General features: G+C 33.2%; 2 protein-coding genes across 2 annotated transcripts; both read right to left on the minus strand.

Moving 5' to 3' along the window:
- Positions 1 to 637: 637 nt before the first annotated feature.
- Positions 638 to 5,272, minus strand: LOC133313576 (aspartyl protease APCB1). Its single transcript, XM_061514971.1, has 9 exons — positions 4,599 to 5,272; positions 3,844 to 3,961; positions 2,966 to 3,195; positions 2,632 to 2,871; positions 2,245 to 2,395; positions 2,058 to 2,143; positions 1,660 to 1,774; positions 1,505 to 1,577; positions 638 to 954 (listed from the first exon to the last, which is right to left on the minus strand). The coding sequence occupies exons 1-9, from the start codon at positions 5,159 to 5,161 to the stop codon at positions 821 to 823; spliced, it is 1,710 nt and encodes a 569-aa protein (XP_061370955.1). The 5' UTR covers positions 5,162 to 5,272; the 3' UTR covers positions 638 to 820.
- Positions 5,273 to 8,129: 2,857 nt separating this feature from the next.
- LOC133313569 (7-dehydrocholesterol reductase-like) lies at positions 8,130 to 10,228 on the minus strand. Its single transcript, XM_061514958.1, has 6 exons — positions 10,062 to 10,228; positions 9,780 to 9,825; positions 9,623 to 9,678; positions 8,787 to 8,889; positions 8,633 to 8,698; positions 8,130 to 8,189 (listed from the first exon to the last, which is right to left on the minus strand). Exons 1-6 carry the CDS (start codon positions 10,226 to 10,228, stop codon positions 8,130 to 8,132), a joined length of 498 nt encoding a protein of 165 aa, XP_061370942.1.
- Positions 10,229 to 17,965: the final 7,737 nt, after the last annotated feature.

The raw sequence follows: 17,965 nt of genomic DNA on the forward strand, positions 1-17,965 counted from the left end.
ATAAGATTAATTACTTTGAATTAATGCGATATAATATTTCTTCTCCTATGAAAAAATTATCACCCCATTATTTATTCATTTTTCATGACTAATAAAATTGTTTTTTTTTTTTTAAGATCCTAATATAAGTGGAATTTTTTTTTAAAATTTATTTATTTTTAACTCACTTTATATTCTTTAAGCCTAATACTAATTCATTAATTCATTTAAATAAGAGTGATACAATTTGTCGTAACTTATTAGAACAATAATAATAAGATAAACATAAAATCATTAAATAATAAAATCCTATCAAAATCTAAAAACTACAATCATATTATATAATAATCTCACGTAAAAGAAAATCCTCCTTCGTAAGTTCATTGTTGAAACTATTACTCTCTTATAATTTAACTTCAATATTAAAAAAATGTTAAGTATTATCACAATGATAAAATTACACGACTATCAAGAGCTGTTATCAGCGAACATAGTTGCCCTCCAAGACAATGTTCAAAATTTCAAAGAAATTAGAGAAAGAATTTTCTGGTTGGAAATAAGTTGCAATGAAGTGAATAAACGATAGAGTGAGTAGAGCAATACATGTAACAAAAATTCAAATCAAGTAATTAAAAACAAAAATTATATGATAATCAACAAAAAATTTCACATCATTATAATAATTGTTCGTCCAAGGACCTATATTTTTGGGTGTTACCTATACATAGGGTGTTGTAACTCGTGTATGGCATCTTAGAGTTTGGGATGTAAAAGATAAAAATAATACAACTATACAAGGTATGATAATTGATAAATTCTTGTGAACAGTTTTAAGAGATAATTATAACATGCTATCAGTGGAGAAATTGTGAGTCTTTCTCAATCTTGTGCTAGGCATGCCACACACTGCTCGCTCCCAACCAATTTTCATGTTTTCATTGTCATACACAACCAAATATCCCCTCAATGAGACATCTGCAAAGGTTAGATTTACTCATAATCAATGAGAAAAAAAATTGATCACCTAAGCTGAGCAAAAGAGTGGAAATGACAAGATGTTACACAGAGAAGTTAAATTTCACAACTTACATATAGCATGAACAAGCATTATATATATAATAATTATGTGAATGAAAAGCTGCAAGGTGGTTTTTAAATTGTTGAATGCATCCATATTTTCATTTAATATTTTCTTAAGAGTTAAGAGGATGTTTTAAGATTTACAAAAAAAAAAAATGTTTTAAAGAGAATATAGCAAAAGTTAGTAACATATGAATAAAACAAAACCATAAAAGAAGTTCCAAAACTAAAATAGTCAGTGAACTAACTTATCATAACTGCGTTTACTAGCAAAAGAGAGACCCCTTGGAGTCAAAAACCAAGGATATATGAAGGATCTAGGGAAAGAAAATTAATACCATTGAATGGACAAGAAGAACATAAAAAGTAGAAAATTATTGGAAAAATGTAGGAGGAAAAATTGCATAACAATAAGCTATCAGGTTTTCGTTGAGGGTAAGAGTACCTCCAAGTATAATTGAGGATCCATCGTTTACATTGCTACCGTCAAGGATAGCCAAGCACACGTTGCCTTTGTTCTGCAGCATAGGAGTTTATTAGAAGGCCTGGCAATAACAAAATTAGTTGGAACTAAAAGTTGTATTAGAAATAGAGGATTACACTAATGATCAAGTAACCCTCTGGAGGTATCTGAAATAATGTGGACAAAATCCACCACTTGCTTCCAAACTTAAGAGTTAAGGTTTTGAAGAAATCCTGGACATCTTTGACAGATCTGCACGTACACAACATGGATTTTAGAACAGCATGCTCCATTGTGATGGATAATGCTCTTAAGGTCGGTCAAACAGATGCAAGAAAATAATAGACTTATTTTATTTCACCATAACATGAGGCATTAAAGAAGAAGAGCATTCATTATAAACAGCATCATTGAACCTTGAGTAATTCAGCTCATGAATATCTTGACAGCTTTACATATCATGTTACTTGTTAGTTATTAACAACCAGCATTAGAAAAAGCAAAAACTAAGTGCACCTTGAGTAATTTCTCTAACCTGATTGGGAAATTAGCTTGCCAGCAAATGGGTAAAGTTGTATCTGAATCATCTTGAATTAGCCTCAACCCAGAAACTTTTTTAAGCTGCACCAATACATACATAATTAATGAATTTGTAGTTCAATATATGACTCTAAATGAAAAATGTACAAAATTGTTGCAGATAGTTATATGTAAAAACTCACAGAAGCAACAAGATCCAAGTATGCCTCCTTTGTAAAGTACGTATAAGAACTGCCACTATCAAAAACCACCTTTCCTACTTTGCTGTGGCCATCAAAACTGAGGGGGCTATTTCCATAATTTATTCCAACAATCTCAGCTTGGTATAGATCTCTGCATAGAGTAGAGTAAAGGTGTATGCCGCCCCATACAAGTTAAAGAAGAATAAGAACAAACCTCAGAACATTAAAAATAAGGAGACTCTCAAATGAAAAAAATATAAAACATCAGTTTTGGGAATAAATGCTCGGCATTCTCTCAATAGAATTTACATTTTAGTTACCTCAAATGAAAAACAAACTCATTTCATAACAGGGAAAGAAGCACATTGTTAGGAAAATCATACTCACGTAATATGGCTATAGGCCATTGGTACCCAAGTCATACCCCAATATGGCACAAAATCATCACCCAAGAACATGTATCCACCACCAACTCCATCACTGCTTAGGCAATGACCAACCACGTTCTTAATAAGCCCTTTACTTGCCAACTGGAAAGGTAGGCTGACCTTTGCCCTGCTCAGTCCCATGATTCCATCTGTTTTTGCCAATGTGTTCAAAAGTAAGCCCTCTTGATCATATCCACACCTTCCAACAAAAATAATACATGGAATGGATCAGCACTTTCATAGAATATATTGCTTTACAGAAAAAGATAGAGTTGCAAATTGAGGATTCATACCCAAAAACAAAATTTAACTCGGTTTTGGATCCAGTAGTAGTCATAAGATAAAGCTCATCTCTAATAAGAACCCCCAAGGAAGAACTGTGATCCGCATATTGAATTTCATAGTCACACTGTTGGAAACTTCCATGAAATACATTCTTCTGATTTTTCTGAACTTCCAAGCAGAGATAGTCCACAGATGGCAGTATATTGGATCTTGCTGGCTTGTAGGGGACATGTGCTCCCTATATCAATTGTATCCTTGAGTAAACAGAGTCTCAAAAATCCACTTACAGGCAAAATTTCATAGACATATAGTCAGCTTATATTATATCTATAGTGCATCTTGATGAGAGGCATTTTCTAACCTTCAACTTACGTCTACTCAGAAATATATTTTAAAAAAAGACAAACAACATGCTGCTATAAAGCTTCAGCTATTCACAGGATCACATGGGGATAACTCCAACCATTGCGCCAAGACTCCCTTTCACTCTTTCAAAAGAATATATATATTTTAAAAGGGTCAGGTTATATTTACAAATTTTTTTGTTTACAAACTACACTATATTCTTCCGGGAGAATACAAACTTTTACAAACTACACTATGTTCTCCCGGGAGAACATAGTGTAATTTGTAAAAAAATTCAAAAAAGTTTGTAAACAGATCCTGTCCCATTTTAAAATATATAAGTAGAGAAAGCATGATGAGATGTGCACAGTCCAATTGGTAACTTGATACATCATAATATTAACCAGAAAGAAATAAAAACAATAGTTTACAAAGTAACTTCTTCAGGGCACATAATCCATCTCTGCATACCTCTAACTGAGTTGGATTTATAAATATAAAAATAATTCAGAAACCCACAGAGGTAACTGTCAGAAATTACCTTAGCACAACTTCTGCATGGAGCATCACATTGAATCCAAGTTAAGTCACTCCCTGTATCCACGTCAAGAAAATAACGTTTTGGAGGATTTCCAACAAGTAAATATGTGAAATATAACCTGCATGGAAGAACATATTGCTAGCCATCATACTGATGCAATATGGAAATTTAGAACAACTACAAATCAGTAGTTCCTAGTTTATCATAGAACTGGGGTGTCTTAGAGGGCATATCTAACATGGACTCTCCCCATTTTGAGGAAATGCACTACTAATAGTTAATGAAGGCATTGTTGGGTAAAAATATGGCTTTAAATTACAGTTGCTGTTGTGGTGGCAATTACAAAAATTGTTCATAACTGTAAAAATTGCTGCTGATGAGGCTACAATTACAAATACTTTGTTGTTGGGATTGTGGAGACCTCCAAAACCAAAATATTGTGGCCACAACCATGGCTTGGGACCGCAACTTTAAAAACAATATCCCCTCTATTATAACATAAATCCCTATATTAAAGCTTTCATTAAAATAATAAATAAAACAAAAAACTTCCCCCCTTTTGTATGTATTTAATGCACTACTATGTAGGTCACCGCAGAAAAGAACAACACCCCCTCTAAAGCAAAATTTCTATATTAATTATTAAAGCACTCAGCCCAAAAAGAAAAAAAAAACTTGAACTTTCCCACTTTTTCTTTTTTCCACTGATGATTTAGCAGAATAAGAATCAGAAAAAGCAACGATTTTGAACATACCCATCTGGATAAATGTTGCCACTGACTGGGAAAATGGAGGATGAGTCAACGGCTATATCTCTAGAATCAACATCAGTGTTCCCTTGGGTCACAACGTTCTCTTTTTGAACATCAACAAGCTTCCCTAGTTTAAGCTTCACATCCTTCTGTCCAAAAATACCAAATTTGGGGAACAAAGGGAAGAGGAAGGAACTGGGTCTTTCATCATCATTCTTGGGAACACGAAGTTCCTGAAGCGGATTGAAAGAAACAGAACCACAAAGAAAAAGTGCAAAGAGAAGAACACCAAAGAAAGAAAAGAGGACTATTGGGGTGCTAAGGAGGAGTCTTCTGAATGAAAACTGAAGCTGAGGATTTGATGGGTAGGATTGAGGAACAGGATCACTGTTCTGGGCATTGTGATGTGTTTGCTGTAGATGGGGTTGCAGAGAACCTTGAGATGGAGGAATAGATGGGTTAGAGAAAGTAATAGCAGTGATGGTTTTGCCCAAAGAGGGGTTATCAGGTGGTGGAAGGGAGATTATAACAACACCTTTGATCTGAGGTGATTGATCAGCTTCCATTTCTGTATCAGCAATATTAGGGTAAGACTAAGAGTGGAAGATAAATGCTAAGAGAAAGAGAAGATGGAAAGCAGAGTATGAAGAGACTCTCTTCTTCTCTTTCCCCGAAGTCTACCCGATAGTCTATCATATGACTTGACTCAGTCAATAGGATCATTCTTTGTTACTTGTTATTATTTGATTATAATTTAATTATAAATTTAACTAGTTAAATTAATCAAATTACGACCTTGAATTTTTCAAATTTTTATTATTATTATTTTGTGTATGTGATATATGATTTTAAGACATCGGATCCTTCTTAGAGTTAATGACTAGGCTCAAATTTACAATCAATTTTACGAGTAAAACTTTGATACTACATTTGGTAAATTTACCATTTTTTTTTTCAAAAAATCCCGTGGAAAAAAGATTAAGCACACAAATGTTTTTCCAATTTTACATATCAGAGTAAGGATTTTAAATATGGATAATTATTATCTTTGTTAGGATACATGTACTCGTGGCCAATGGAGTGATCTTCGAGGAGCAAGGAAAGAGACATTTCAAAAATGAGTATTTAGGGGGGTGTTTTGCAAACAGTTTTTTTGACATTAATTTACACACAACACTAATTTGTATGGGTAAAATGGTTGTTTAGTTTTATTTCTCTTAACCCTCTATCAAAGATGACATTAATGATATTTCACTCTCACTTATCCAGCAATTTGACCAAAAATCACCTACCAAACACTCCCTTAGTGTATTATGTGTTTAATCCTTTATATGAGCATGAGAGGTGTTTTATATAGTGAGTTGTGTACAGTAAATTCCACGGTATTAAGGGTTATATCGAGATTGGAAATGTGGTGTTTAATACTGAAATCGATATTTTAGGTGATGGGATGTATTTAAGGCATGAATACTGAAATCTTATGTCAATAAATGAAGTATGAGAATGTGATAACAAAACTTATGTCAATAGCTAAGTGAGCAAGATCATACTCACATTGTGTGTGCATCTAAAAGTTCTGATCTGTTCCTAGATGTCTTCCTTTAGAAACATGACCACCCCCGGGATTTTTGAACATGAGCCGCATGATTGGACAAAACATTGAGATCTAACTATGTATTACCCGTGCGTTGCACGTAGGAAAAAAAATCAATTTGTTTGTCTCGTAAAAACTAACACAACACATGCAAGATGTCGAACCTACATTTGTGATCCTTCATCCTCTTAGAAATGAATTAGTAATAATCTACAAATGAAAGTATGAAAAAAAAAACACATGAACATGTGAGTACAAATAAAAAGTGTTATAACAATACATCCATATATTGATGACCATGGAATATTGTTCGTTCAAAAATAGCACTTAACAATATACCATGTGTGCATGAAAAGAAGCGATTCCTGCATGAGAAAAAAAAAGTAGCAGTTAAAAAAACCTAACATTAACGAATATAAATAAAAAAGCACTTCATTGCCATTTTTTTTGTCTTTACCTATACCAAGGAATGATGTTATCTCATAGTAGACAGAAGGAAATTCACGACATTAATCTTTGAAATACTTCCTTGTAAATTATATTAAGGCTACTATTTGTAACACAACTGTTTTCATTAAGTATCAATATCTTTAATCCATGCTTACTCTTTACTCTAGACAGTGTCACATATAATTACCCATGAGTGAAGACAGGCTTGGGGAGATAAATTGCAACATGAGAAAGAGATTGTCCTTAGCTCTTATTGATAGTCATGGCAAATTAAACAATCAGGGGGAATTATCTTCTTTGGAAATTTATAGGAAATGTGTGACTTGATGGGCTCATCGTCATTCTAGGGTTTTATATTTTATCTCAGAAATGAACTTTCAATTACTACAATCAGATTTATAAAATAATAATAAATAATTATTAATTTTGCAAGGATTTGTGTCGTTAGTCTTTGGAATTTCACAAATTTGTATTTACAAAAATTGAAATCAGATGTAGTAATTTAATTATAAAAGAATAAGGATAAAATTTCAGTTAAATTATAAAAATATATTGGCGGGCCGGCCCTCCGGGCCGAGGTCAGTTTTCCACCTCTAACTGTCAGCATTTTATATAAATAATTTTTTTCTTTGAAATTTCACAAATTTGTATTTACAAAAATAAAAAACAGATTTAGTAATTTAATTATAAAAGAAGAAGGATAAAATTTCAATTGAATTATAAAAATACATTGGCGGGCCGGCCCGGAGCTTTTATGCAACTTTTATAAAAATACATTATATATATATATTCTGCAACTTTTATGTTACATTGAACGAATATTCAGGAATCATAAATTCACATAATTTGTTTTTCTTGCCGTTATTATTATGAGTTTAATTAGCAACGTTTAACAGAAAGGAACTGCCTTGAAATATTAAAAACATCTCTTCAAAATAATACGACAATACTCAAGTTTAAGATAGATTGTGAGAAGCGTTCTGGAACAAAAATAACTGAAAACATTGCTTACCCAAATAAACTGTAGAAGAGTCAAATACGTGAATGACAGCCAGAAATGCACCAAGTCACGTTCCATGTAGGGGAAAAGCCAAGAAATCAAAGATCAGCCAGTGGAATAGTCAAAATTATCTGCCCAAAATTACATTTTTAGCCTAAAAATGCAAATGACGAAAGAAAAGTGATCCTATGCTCGCCAATTGCCACGGTGCATGCGCACAAGCAACTTTTTTTTTTTAACTTTTTTTCCCCTCTCTCTCACACCCTTTACGAAGGATTGAAAACAACTATACACTGGATGAGTTCCATCAACCCCATCATCCTATTTTCTCTCTATAAGAACTCATCAAATTTTAATTGTAACAATAAGGGAAACTATTAACACTAATTTAAAGATAAAAAACTTTCCATTTGGATGTACATATTACCTTTCTGTAGAGAGACAATACCACCATTCTTCAATTTTGAAAAATCCAAGGAATTAGCAATTCTTAATAGGGGACGATCATGAGGTAATCCCAACCTTGAGTGCAAGGATCTCCTAACTTCAACTGCAGAAAGCATGAACAATTCATAAATCATGACACATGCAGATAAAAGAAATGATGTAGAGTGGTAAAAAAAATTACCCTATCCATGCCAGAGTTCAACACCATACCTTGCTTCGGTTCTGTCTCCCCAAAACTCAGTTCATAGAAAACAGTTACTGGATGCAGAAGAAAAAAGAGAACAATAAGTATCAAACACATATGTGAGCCAAAAAAAAGAAGAAAAAACATTACTATGAAACAACATTATAACTAAATAAATAATAAAAAGTTAAAAGACAAAAAAGAAGAATGTTTGAAGACTTGACATCTTTATGTATAACAGGCTTCAAAGCTTCCGTGTAGGTAATAGGCAGTGGACGAGTAACCATTCGGAAGATAACACATGCTGGGAGTTAATCTTTGTGAAACTGTATAGTCAAAGTAAAAAGCAGAGATTAGTTTACCCAGTAAAAATCAATGATTATGTTCCCAGATGAGCCAGAATCAGTAGAAGATGGTGGCAAATGAACCTAGCAAATGTAAACTTGAGTCAGAAATTTCAATATAAATTGCATAGGAAACAAAAAACTTGTAAGTTCTACTATTTAACTGTCTCACTTTTATGTATAAGAAAATACAAAAGACAAAGCTTCCAAAGATGAGTGCTGAATATATCTCTCCCAAATGATCATAGACAATTGTAGGGTTGAATATCCCAAACCTGAAAAATGCATACAAAAAGTACGTGTCATCTCTCACTGAAAAAGTAAAAGCGGTAAAACATCTTGCTTTGCAGGAAAAGCTTGTAAAGCAGGAAAGTTTCACACTATTTTCTTACAGAACACATAGTAACATGTGCATTACACATATATAACAACATGGGATCATACCAAGTTTCATTCCTGGTAAACCTCAAAACTGCATCTTCAGATCTCCCTTGTTGATTTTTTTATAAATTTTTTTATTGGTGGGTGGGGGTTAAATAAAAACTGCTGATCTTTGTGTGCAAAATCTCCACTCAATCAGTTTACTTATTAGTCACATTTTCAAACATAATACAGAATATCCAAAATGAAATGAAACGAAATCTTGATTTCATCGGCAATAGTGAAATGATATCTTCATTATTTTATTCCAAAGATCTAACAGAAGAGACTGGGCGAGAGGGACACACAATAAAAAAGTGAAACACAACAAAAATGGAAGAAAATATAATCAATCAAGCCTCTAGAGTATCTGGTGAAATAAAAAGACATAGTAAGGGAAAGCAAAGAAAGAATAATCTCATTGTACCAATACTACATATTATTTAGAATTTTAACTAAAAAAAGGAAATTAATTAACAAAATGATAAGCCAGAGTACCGAGTATCCAATGAGCCATTTTATTATCTAGATAATGCTGAAAGAGATTACTTTAAGAAGATAACAATGATTCTAGCCAGAAACCCTCACCACCAAAGGGCAAGATAAGTAATCAGCGTGACTAAATATGCAGCGACACCATTAGCCTGTAGAAAGCAAAAGCGAATTAGAAGCATAAAGAGATGTTGTGTTGCAATTGAGGAGAGGAGATAGAGGTGATATGACAATTAATTATAAAAAAAATAACCTTGTAAACAGGTCGGTTGCCAGTAGGAGAAATAGGACCCTCGACCCTTTGACAATTAATTACTTTTTACATTATCCGGTACCAGAACTCGAAGATCTGGAGAGGAAGAATGGCGACGGGGAAAAGGACCAGAGGGAGAGGGAAGAGAGGGAGTTCAACGATGTCGTCGGACTTGGGGGTTCATCTCTCATGCAATATATCTTCTATTGGGGGTTCAACCCTACAAAAAAGACGCTATAAAAAATTTGTCATCAGTAACCACACAAAAAGAATTTCACAAACCCTATTGAATTGATGCAGGAGAGCAAGAAAGCGTGAGAAGAAGAAACCTTGAAATGCTTGTGGAGACGCGAATGAGAAGCTTCGAGATCCAGGATTTCAGAGTGAGAGCTATCGATCCGGCGCTTAAGATCGTCAACACCTGAAAAGGCAAGGATCTTGAGGAACATGAGAAAGAAGAAGATGTGAAAGAAGAAGAAGAACGACTAAAAAAAATGAGAAAGCGTGTAGGTTTTGTTAAACGTTTAACAATTCCAATGGAGAAAGTAGGTGAACATTAATTGAGGTGTCAGTTTTTAAATTTTGAAAATAAAATGAGCTGTGTGTTAATTTTTAGAATTTGAAAATAAGATGAGTTGTGTCCCAATAAAATGAGAACAGATCTGCACCATTGATTTTGGACAGTAAATCGTGGCCATCAATTTTGAGTCCAGATTATAATTTCTTTTTGAATTTTTTATTCCCTGAATTACCCAAAAAGGAAACTTTTTGAATTGTGGAGTGTAAAAGCAAACACGTGTCAGAAGGAGAAGCAGCCACGTGTCAGAAGTTGCCAAAGAATGGCTTTGTCTTAGAATATAAGATGGATATTTTGCTTTTAAGAGTATTATGGTACGCAAATATTCTCTTATGGTTTAGTTGACATGAAACATATTTCATTCTCATTTCATTGTAAAAGTTAATACTATGAATAATGAAAGTTGATAGGGATTCTTATATTTCATTCTTTTTCGATATTTATTTGGGCGGTGAGGATCGAACTCATGATTTTATGGTTACTGAAACTTTGATATCATGTTAAGAACCAATTCAACCTAAAACCTTAAAGTGTTGGGTGAGGACTTTTTTAATGGTTTATATTATTCTCTAACATTAAACACAAAAGTAAAACCAAGGTTTAAGATGTTGGTCCAGATGAAATTAAGAGTAGGTGATTTGAGTTATATAATATTTTTTAAGAGAAAAATGTTTATTCTTTTAAAAAATAGTAATTTTAGTTAAAATTAGTGTTTTTATTTAATATTTAAATTAGAAAATATCTCACATTCTCTTATCATGATTTATGTTTCTCTCACAATAAAAAAAAATAGTTTGACTAAAATGACATAATTATATATCCTTTAAAAAGACAAACACTAATTCTATTTTTAATTATGAATATTGTAAAAAATAATTCAATTAATTATATGGGAAAAAATTTTGAAGGAAAAAAAAATTCAATCCCAATTTGGATACCTCTATCAAATTAGAAGATAAATCCACTACAATGAGTCAAACTCAATCAAAGTACAAGAATAAAACATATTTTACTTTTTCACAAGAATTCACTCACTTGAACCTAACCTCTTAGATCCAAGTCCCCTAGACTTACAACCTTGGCTTATGCTTCATGAGGCAATCTCTTTACGAGGAAGCATATTTTATTCTAAGAAGTTTTTGCAAAAATTCTAGGGTTTGATAAATAAAGTCCAAAAAGAGAGTTGAGAAATTGCTTATAGAATTGAATGTCAGCATGACTCAACCTCAATTTATGGATACTTTGGGCCTTGATGTGACTTTGTCAAAGAGATAGATGAATTACTAAATGCATGAGGCACAAATTGATCAAGAAGACTTCCAATCTTTGGGGAAATCTCTACAATTAGAGACTAATTGGCATGCTAATAGTTTAACATTTTCTTATGTTGTGAATTGGTGTCTTAGATTTAAACTCTTGCAAATAGCCCCTTTCTTTTCTGATAGCCAAATCCTTTGAGCTTTGGCTATCCTTACAAAATGTACACCAATTTACGGTACTAGCTACCTAACTCAAATCTCCTAAGGTCTCCTTACCTTATCAATGCTCAAAATCAAAATAGAAACAATTTTCAAGTATTTGATCTCTCAAAAGATCAAATTTCACATCAAGATTATGATGGGCATTCAATAAAGTAATCAAGGCCATTAATTAAGAATTAGTATATATAGAGATGTTTAGGGTGAGGTTTCTTTATGCATGTATTCAGACTTGTTTAGTGGAGAAATTGAGAGACCTCTAGGAAACTCTTGAGCTTAGGTATTTGGTTTGAGGGGGAGTTGAGGCTTTCTGGATTTATTTTTTGCATTTAATATTGTGTTAGTGTATGTAAAAAGAGGCTATGCCTCCATTGTCAATGATATTTTTCTAGGTTCCATCAATTTGGTATCAGAGAAATACAGCACTGATCTCATTGACAATGGAGGCATAACTTCTTTTTACATACACTAACACAATATTAAATGCAGAAAATAAACCCAGAAAGCCTCAACTCCCCCTCAAACCATATACTTAGGCTCAAGAGTTCCCTAGAGGTCTCTCAATTTCCCCACTAAACAAGTCTGAATACATGCATAAAGAAACCTTACCCTAAACATCTCTATATATACTAGTTCGTAATTAATGGGCTTGGTTACTTTATTGAAGGTCCATCAGATTACTATAACCAGTGTAGGTTGATCGCACAAAGCATTTGTATAAGTAATTTGGATGCAATGTAAGCTTTTCTCTCAATCTATGGCTTCATCTTTTAAAATACAGTGACTCATATGTGAATGCACGTGGGAAACCTACTTATATAGCCCTTGATAAAAAAACTAATCATTAGGAGCTTAATTTGGCTTAAACAACATTAAAATACTTGGGTAACACATGGTATTATCTGGGTAATTCGACCAATTGTCTAGGTAGTGCATCCTAAACATGTTTCACATGTGAAATGCATTTCAAGTCATATCTAATTGTGTTTTGTACACGTTTAGCTTACATATGACAGCTCTTTAACTCCTTTAGGGTCTTTGGCCACTCAATACACTATTTGGTATTGGGTGGAAACATTTTACCGTTGGGGGCGTTTGGTTCCCCCCGGCTGGAGGGGGGTCCCAGCGGGTTCGACTACCGCCCCTTCACCCAGCGAAACTTTTTTTTTAATTGCAGGGTAATTGAACTGTTGTTTTTATGGCATTCTTTCTTCCTTTTGTAGTAGCTATAAATTTGTCCATGACATGGCTAAAACATAGCAGCTTTATGAATTTAAGTGGACAACTGATCAACTAATCTTCATTTCTCTAAGTCGTGTTTTCCAAAAGTTTTGATTTGGCCCTGAGTTCTTAGTTCTGGAAAAAGAAACTAAATACATATTTTGTTGCTTCTATTTCTTCTTTATTGCTTGTATTCATGCATGACTGGTTTTGTTGTAACAGTAAAAGGCAATAAAAGTAAAAATAGAGGACTAAAAAGAAAAATTCAAGGTGTCTCTTTTATGAACCAGTTCAGTGTTTATATTTTTTCTTTTCTTTTAAAAAAAAAGCCCAGTTTCACTAGGGTAGTGGGGCAAAACTAGTTAAAGAAAAAAAAAGCCAATTCCGTTGGGGAGGGGGCAACACTCGAGCCCGCTAGAACGTCCGTGGAACCAAATGCCCCTTAACGGTAAAATGTTCTATCAAATACCAAATAGGTGAAAAATATAATAACCCAAATAGTTAAATTTACACTAATTAGAGATTAAAGTGTAATTAGAAGTCAAATAGGTGAAAAGCCTAAGTTAAAGCTAAGTCACTTTTTAGGGTAAAAATGAAAATAATAAAAGTGTTGGGGTAAATACGTAAATTATGCAAAGAGGGTAAGATCCAAAATAAATTAAGTGTGACACACTTTAATTAGACCAAAATAGCTAAGCAATCTAAAATAAGTGGTTTGAATGAGTGGTTGTAAAGAGAGTGGAATGAAGGGGAAAATAGCATTTTTATCTCAAAAATATCAAAACCCTCCCTCTCCTTTTCCCCCACTCTCTCTCATCCTTTCATTTTCTTCCTCTTCCACGGACATCTCTCTCTCTCTGTCCCTCTCTTACATTTTCCACCAAGGTTAAGGACAGCAAGGAGCTCTCCTTTTAAAGCATCAACTCCTATGAAACACTTCACTTCCTCTCCCCTCACATCTGTAGAATCTAAGGAAAGAGCAAAAGAGAAAAAACCCTCCTCCTTGACAGTGTTTGGGGCACCACTTTCAAGGAAGAAAAGATGGAATCTCTTCACTTGGATTCTTGGGGTTTTCACTTCTTCTAGCTAGTTGTAGAAGCATTATAGGTAAGTTCTATGGTTTAGTTTGAGGTTTGTTGATTTTCATGAAATATGAGCTTTAGGTTAGGGTTTGAGAAATTAGGGATTTCAGAATTGAACCTCGAATGGTGAAATTAAAGCTTGAATCCATGTTATTATGTGTAGGAGTATTGGTTCTAGTGGTGATATTGAGTTGGAATCACCATTGGAACCCTCTTTGAGAGAGGATTTGGTTATTAAATTAAACTTGAAAGAAAATAGGGATAAGTGCCCTTTTCTTGGTATATGAATGTTTGATTAAGGTTATTGATGAATGCATATATGAGATACATTGTTGAGTTATTGGGTTTTCTTGAAATATGTAACTTGTAGTGAATTACATTGGTTGGCTATTGGACTTTGCAAGGAGAAAGGCTTGGAAAGTGGTCACTATGGTAAACTCTTGGACATTGGAATTTATCCATTTTGTTGTTCCACCATGCACCTTGGAGTTATGGTTATGATATTGGATGATTGCTAGTTACATGACAAAGTTGCATTCATATAGAGTTATTGTGCATTGGTGTACAGACTAATGAATAACCAAACGGACTAATATACAATTGAATGCTAAATTGATTATTTAGCTATTTGGCCATTTGAACATGTGTACGGACTTTTCTTGGGCATCTGTCCTTAGAGGTACGACTCTTGAAAGTTTCATACAGACATTAGCTTTGAGGTACGACTCATTAGAGTACTACTGGGTGCACAAGCGAAATCAATTTTATGTTGCCTCTGTTTATATGATGCTTGATATGCCATGTATATTAACCCTTCATGCAAGAAGTGAACTCAAGGGTGGAGAAATCCTCTAAGGACCCTCAGTTTATTGAAATTATTATCTCACCCCGTTTGGAGATCATGTTTCAGGTACTCTAGGTGAAGGAGATGGAACTTCATAGGGCAAGAAACCTGTCTAGAGCACGAGAGTTTTTACATTTTGATTCGGCACATTTTGGATATAGATACATGTTAGGACTATTCTTTTGGAAGATGTATATTTGTATACTTGTATGATGAGTGGTATAATTGGTCATATTTGTATCTATGTTAAAAGGAAATCCAAGTATGTTATGGTCTTGGTTTTGATCATGTAGACATTAAGATGAATGTTGTAATGGATTAAGGATTGATGCCAAGGATAATAGTGAATTCATAAATATAATGCATATTTTGATGCTTGCTTATTGGAAAGATTGTTGATAAGATCTATTAGGTACTTAGAGCAAGTGTATGTCTTGAAAGCGAGTCCAATGCTCCAAATAGAATCTTTCAAGTTTGAGGGAAGCGCATTAAGGACCCTGACCTTCCATTGGAGCGCGCTATGCTCTAAAATGCTCTAGTGGCATTTGCTTCTATGTGAGCGTAACAATACATTGAACAGAGAAAATTTCACATGCAGGAGAGGGTGTTAAAGTGTGCTGACCCTACTTCTTAAATTCATATTTTACCCCTTTTGGCTTATGTGGGCCAGATGTTATGGGATTGTAATCTAATGTAGGATATTTCTAACCAATGTAAGGTTAATAATTAAGTAAGAAGGTGTTGTTGAGTATGAAATGACTTTATTTATAATAAAAAGGAAAAAAATTATTCATAATTATATGTTATTTTAATGAAAATCTAGCTGCGCTTAATACTATAATTACGTTAATACACTGGGTGCACACGAGATATTACAAAAAAACATATGAATAAACCCCAAATGGGTCAAAGAGCCTACACATGACCTTAGAAAAATGTCTAAATACTAATATCAATGTAATTCATTTCCTGTATCCAAATAAGATATGAATCCATGTGTCTCTCATGCATATGATGCCATGTCTATCATCCAAGGCTCAATGAACCCAACAATCATATTAATTTAAAGTCTAATTGGATATCAACTATGGGAAATGTATCTATTATATAACATGATGAAAGCTTGTTTTCCTACATAAACAAACAGACGTGGGGTCCACAATTTTGTATTTTCTCTTTCCTCAACTCATTTTCTCTCTCTTCTTTTATGTTTGTGTAGGACCAAATAGTGTTTTTCATGTAACATTATACATGTATAACCCATAAACTATTCATTTGATCTTCATCTTCTGCTTGCACTTCAAGTATTCTCTAACTTTTTGTTGACTTTTGATTTTAGATCTTGGTCTTCTCTTTTGTTTATGTTTGTCTTCATATGTTGTTACTTTCTCTTCGATCTTTCTTATCATTTGAGATTTAACTCATCAAAGCTTCTTAATGAATGGTGTTGTGGCGATGACATTGAGTTCATGTGTAGGTTAGGTATGCAATTCCACTTTATCTTTTAGCAGCACCATTACAAGGGACTAGGAACGCCACCATCAATACCATTACAACTCCCATAGTAAGACCCAACAATCACATCTTTTAATCAATGCAAAATAGCCAACGAAATTCTTCAACCTTTCTAGTTGAGGACCTCAAATCTCTTATAAACCCTGCATCTCGTGATTCCAAACAGATTAGAGCTCTTGACCTTGTCTATGGTTTCATTTATTTCTCTCATTTTATAGATTGGTGTTATTTGGTTTCTCTAAGATATTATTGTATAAGCTTTTCACGATCTTTGATAAAATTCATATAACAAAAAAATAAACAAATTTTTTAATTTATTAATTCTTCAACTCTCAAAACAACATAGGTTTAAGATTGTAGAAAATAATTGGGAAATAGTTTTCTCCAACTGTAAGAGATAATTATCTCATGTCAGTGAGACATAAAAAGACGTACCTGCAATTTCTTTTCTTTTTTATTTTTCTTTAACCACTGGGCTCCACATTTCTTGTTAGTGTAGAAAAAAAACTTCTCTCATGTTAAATGAGAGAAGTATTACCCAAAATAATTTTATCTCCGTTGGATGAAAAATATTTCTCCAACTTTATATTCAGTATTCACAAACTTCAAGAAATTTTAAACAAAACTCGTTCAAACCAATAAAAATTAAAAAAGAAAAAGAAATTTTACTCAAAAATATGGTTAGATAAAAAATATTATCTAATAACACAGATGAATTTTTTTTTTTATTTTTGATCGAAGATGAAATTTTTTATATAAAAAAGAGAAAGCTGGCAAAGGAAGAAGTTGATGCAACAGCAATAACAACAACCCAAAAGGAAAAAGATATATCACCTTCACCATTTACTTCACACGGTTCCTTATGGCGATAGTCCTTATGTTAGAGTCAAGCATGCTCAGGTACAACATATTTATACCCATTTTTGATTCAAAAACTTTGTTTATTTTTGAAAAATCTTTGGTTCAAGAGGATGTGTCTCTATTCTCGAAGGGGAATTAGTCTCATCCTTTTTCCAGTAGCGAAACTCAATGCACCCCTGTTTCAATGAGAGGGAGCCTTCGGGTTGTACTCCGAGGATAAAATGACCGGAGAAGATTGAATAGGGATACCCTCCAGTTTATTTCAAAAATAAAAATAAAAAAAATAAATTACACTGGTTATGTATATTAATTTTTCTCTCACGTCCTCTATGTTTGATGAGAGATTCATGAAAAAATCATAACAATTGTTTATGAACTGCTAATATGGTCTAACATATGAAAAAGATCCATTTCCATCAATTTGTCTTGTTCAAAAAAATTCAACTTATTACTCAAGTTAAAGCTTATCGAGTTGTTATCAAAAAAAAAAAAAAGCTTATCGAGTTTTATCAATTTTTTCTCAAATAAACCCAACACAACCTAAACATTTATAATTACACTGATGTTAACCTGTAATCACCTCTTCTAGTTGCACAGAAAAATTGAGG

Source organism: Gastrolobium bilobum, unplaced genomic scaffold (assembly GCF_033153095.1).
Source record: "Gastrolobium bilobum isolate Gb01-03AN ecotype WA unplaced genomic scaffold, APGP_CSIRO_Gbil_v1 utg1760, whole genome shotgun sequence".
NCBI lineage: Eukaryota > Viridiplantae > Streptophyta > Magnoliopsida > Fabales > Fabaceae > Gastrolobium > Gastrolobium bilobum.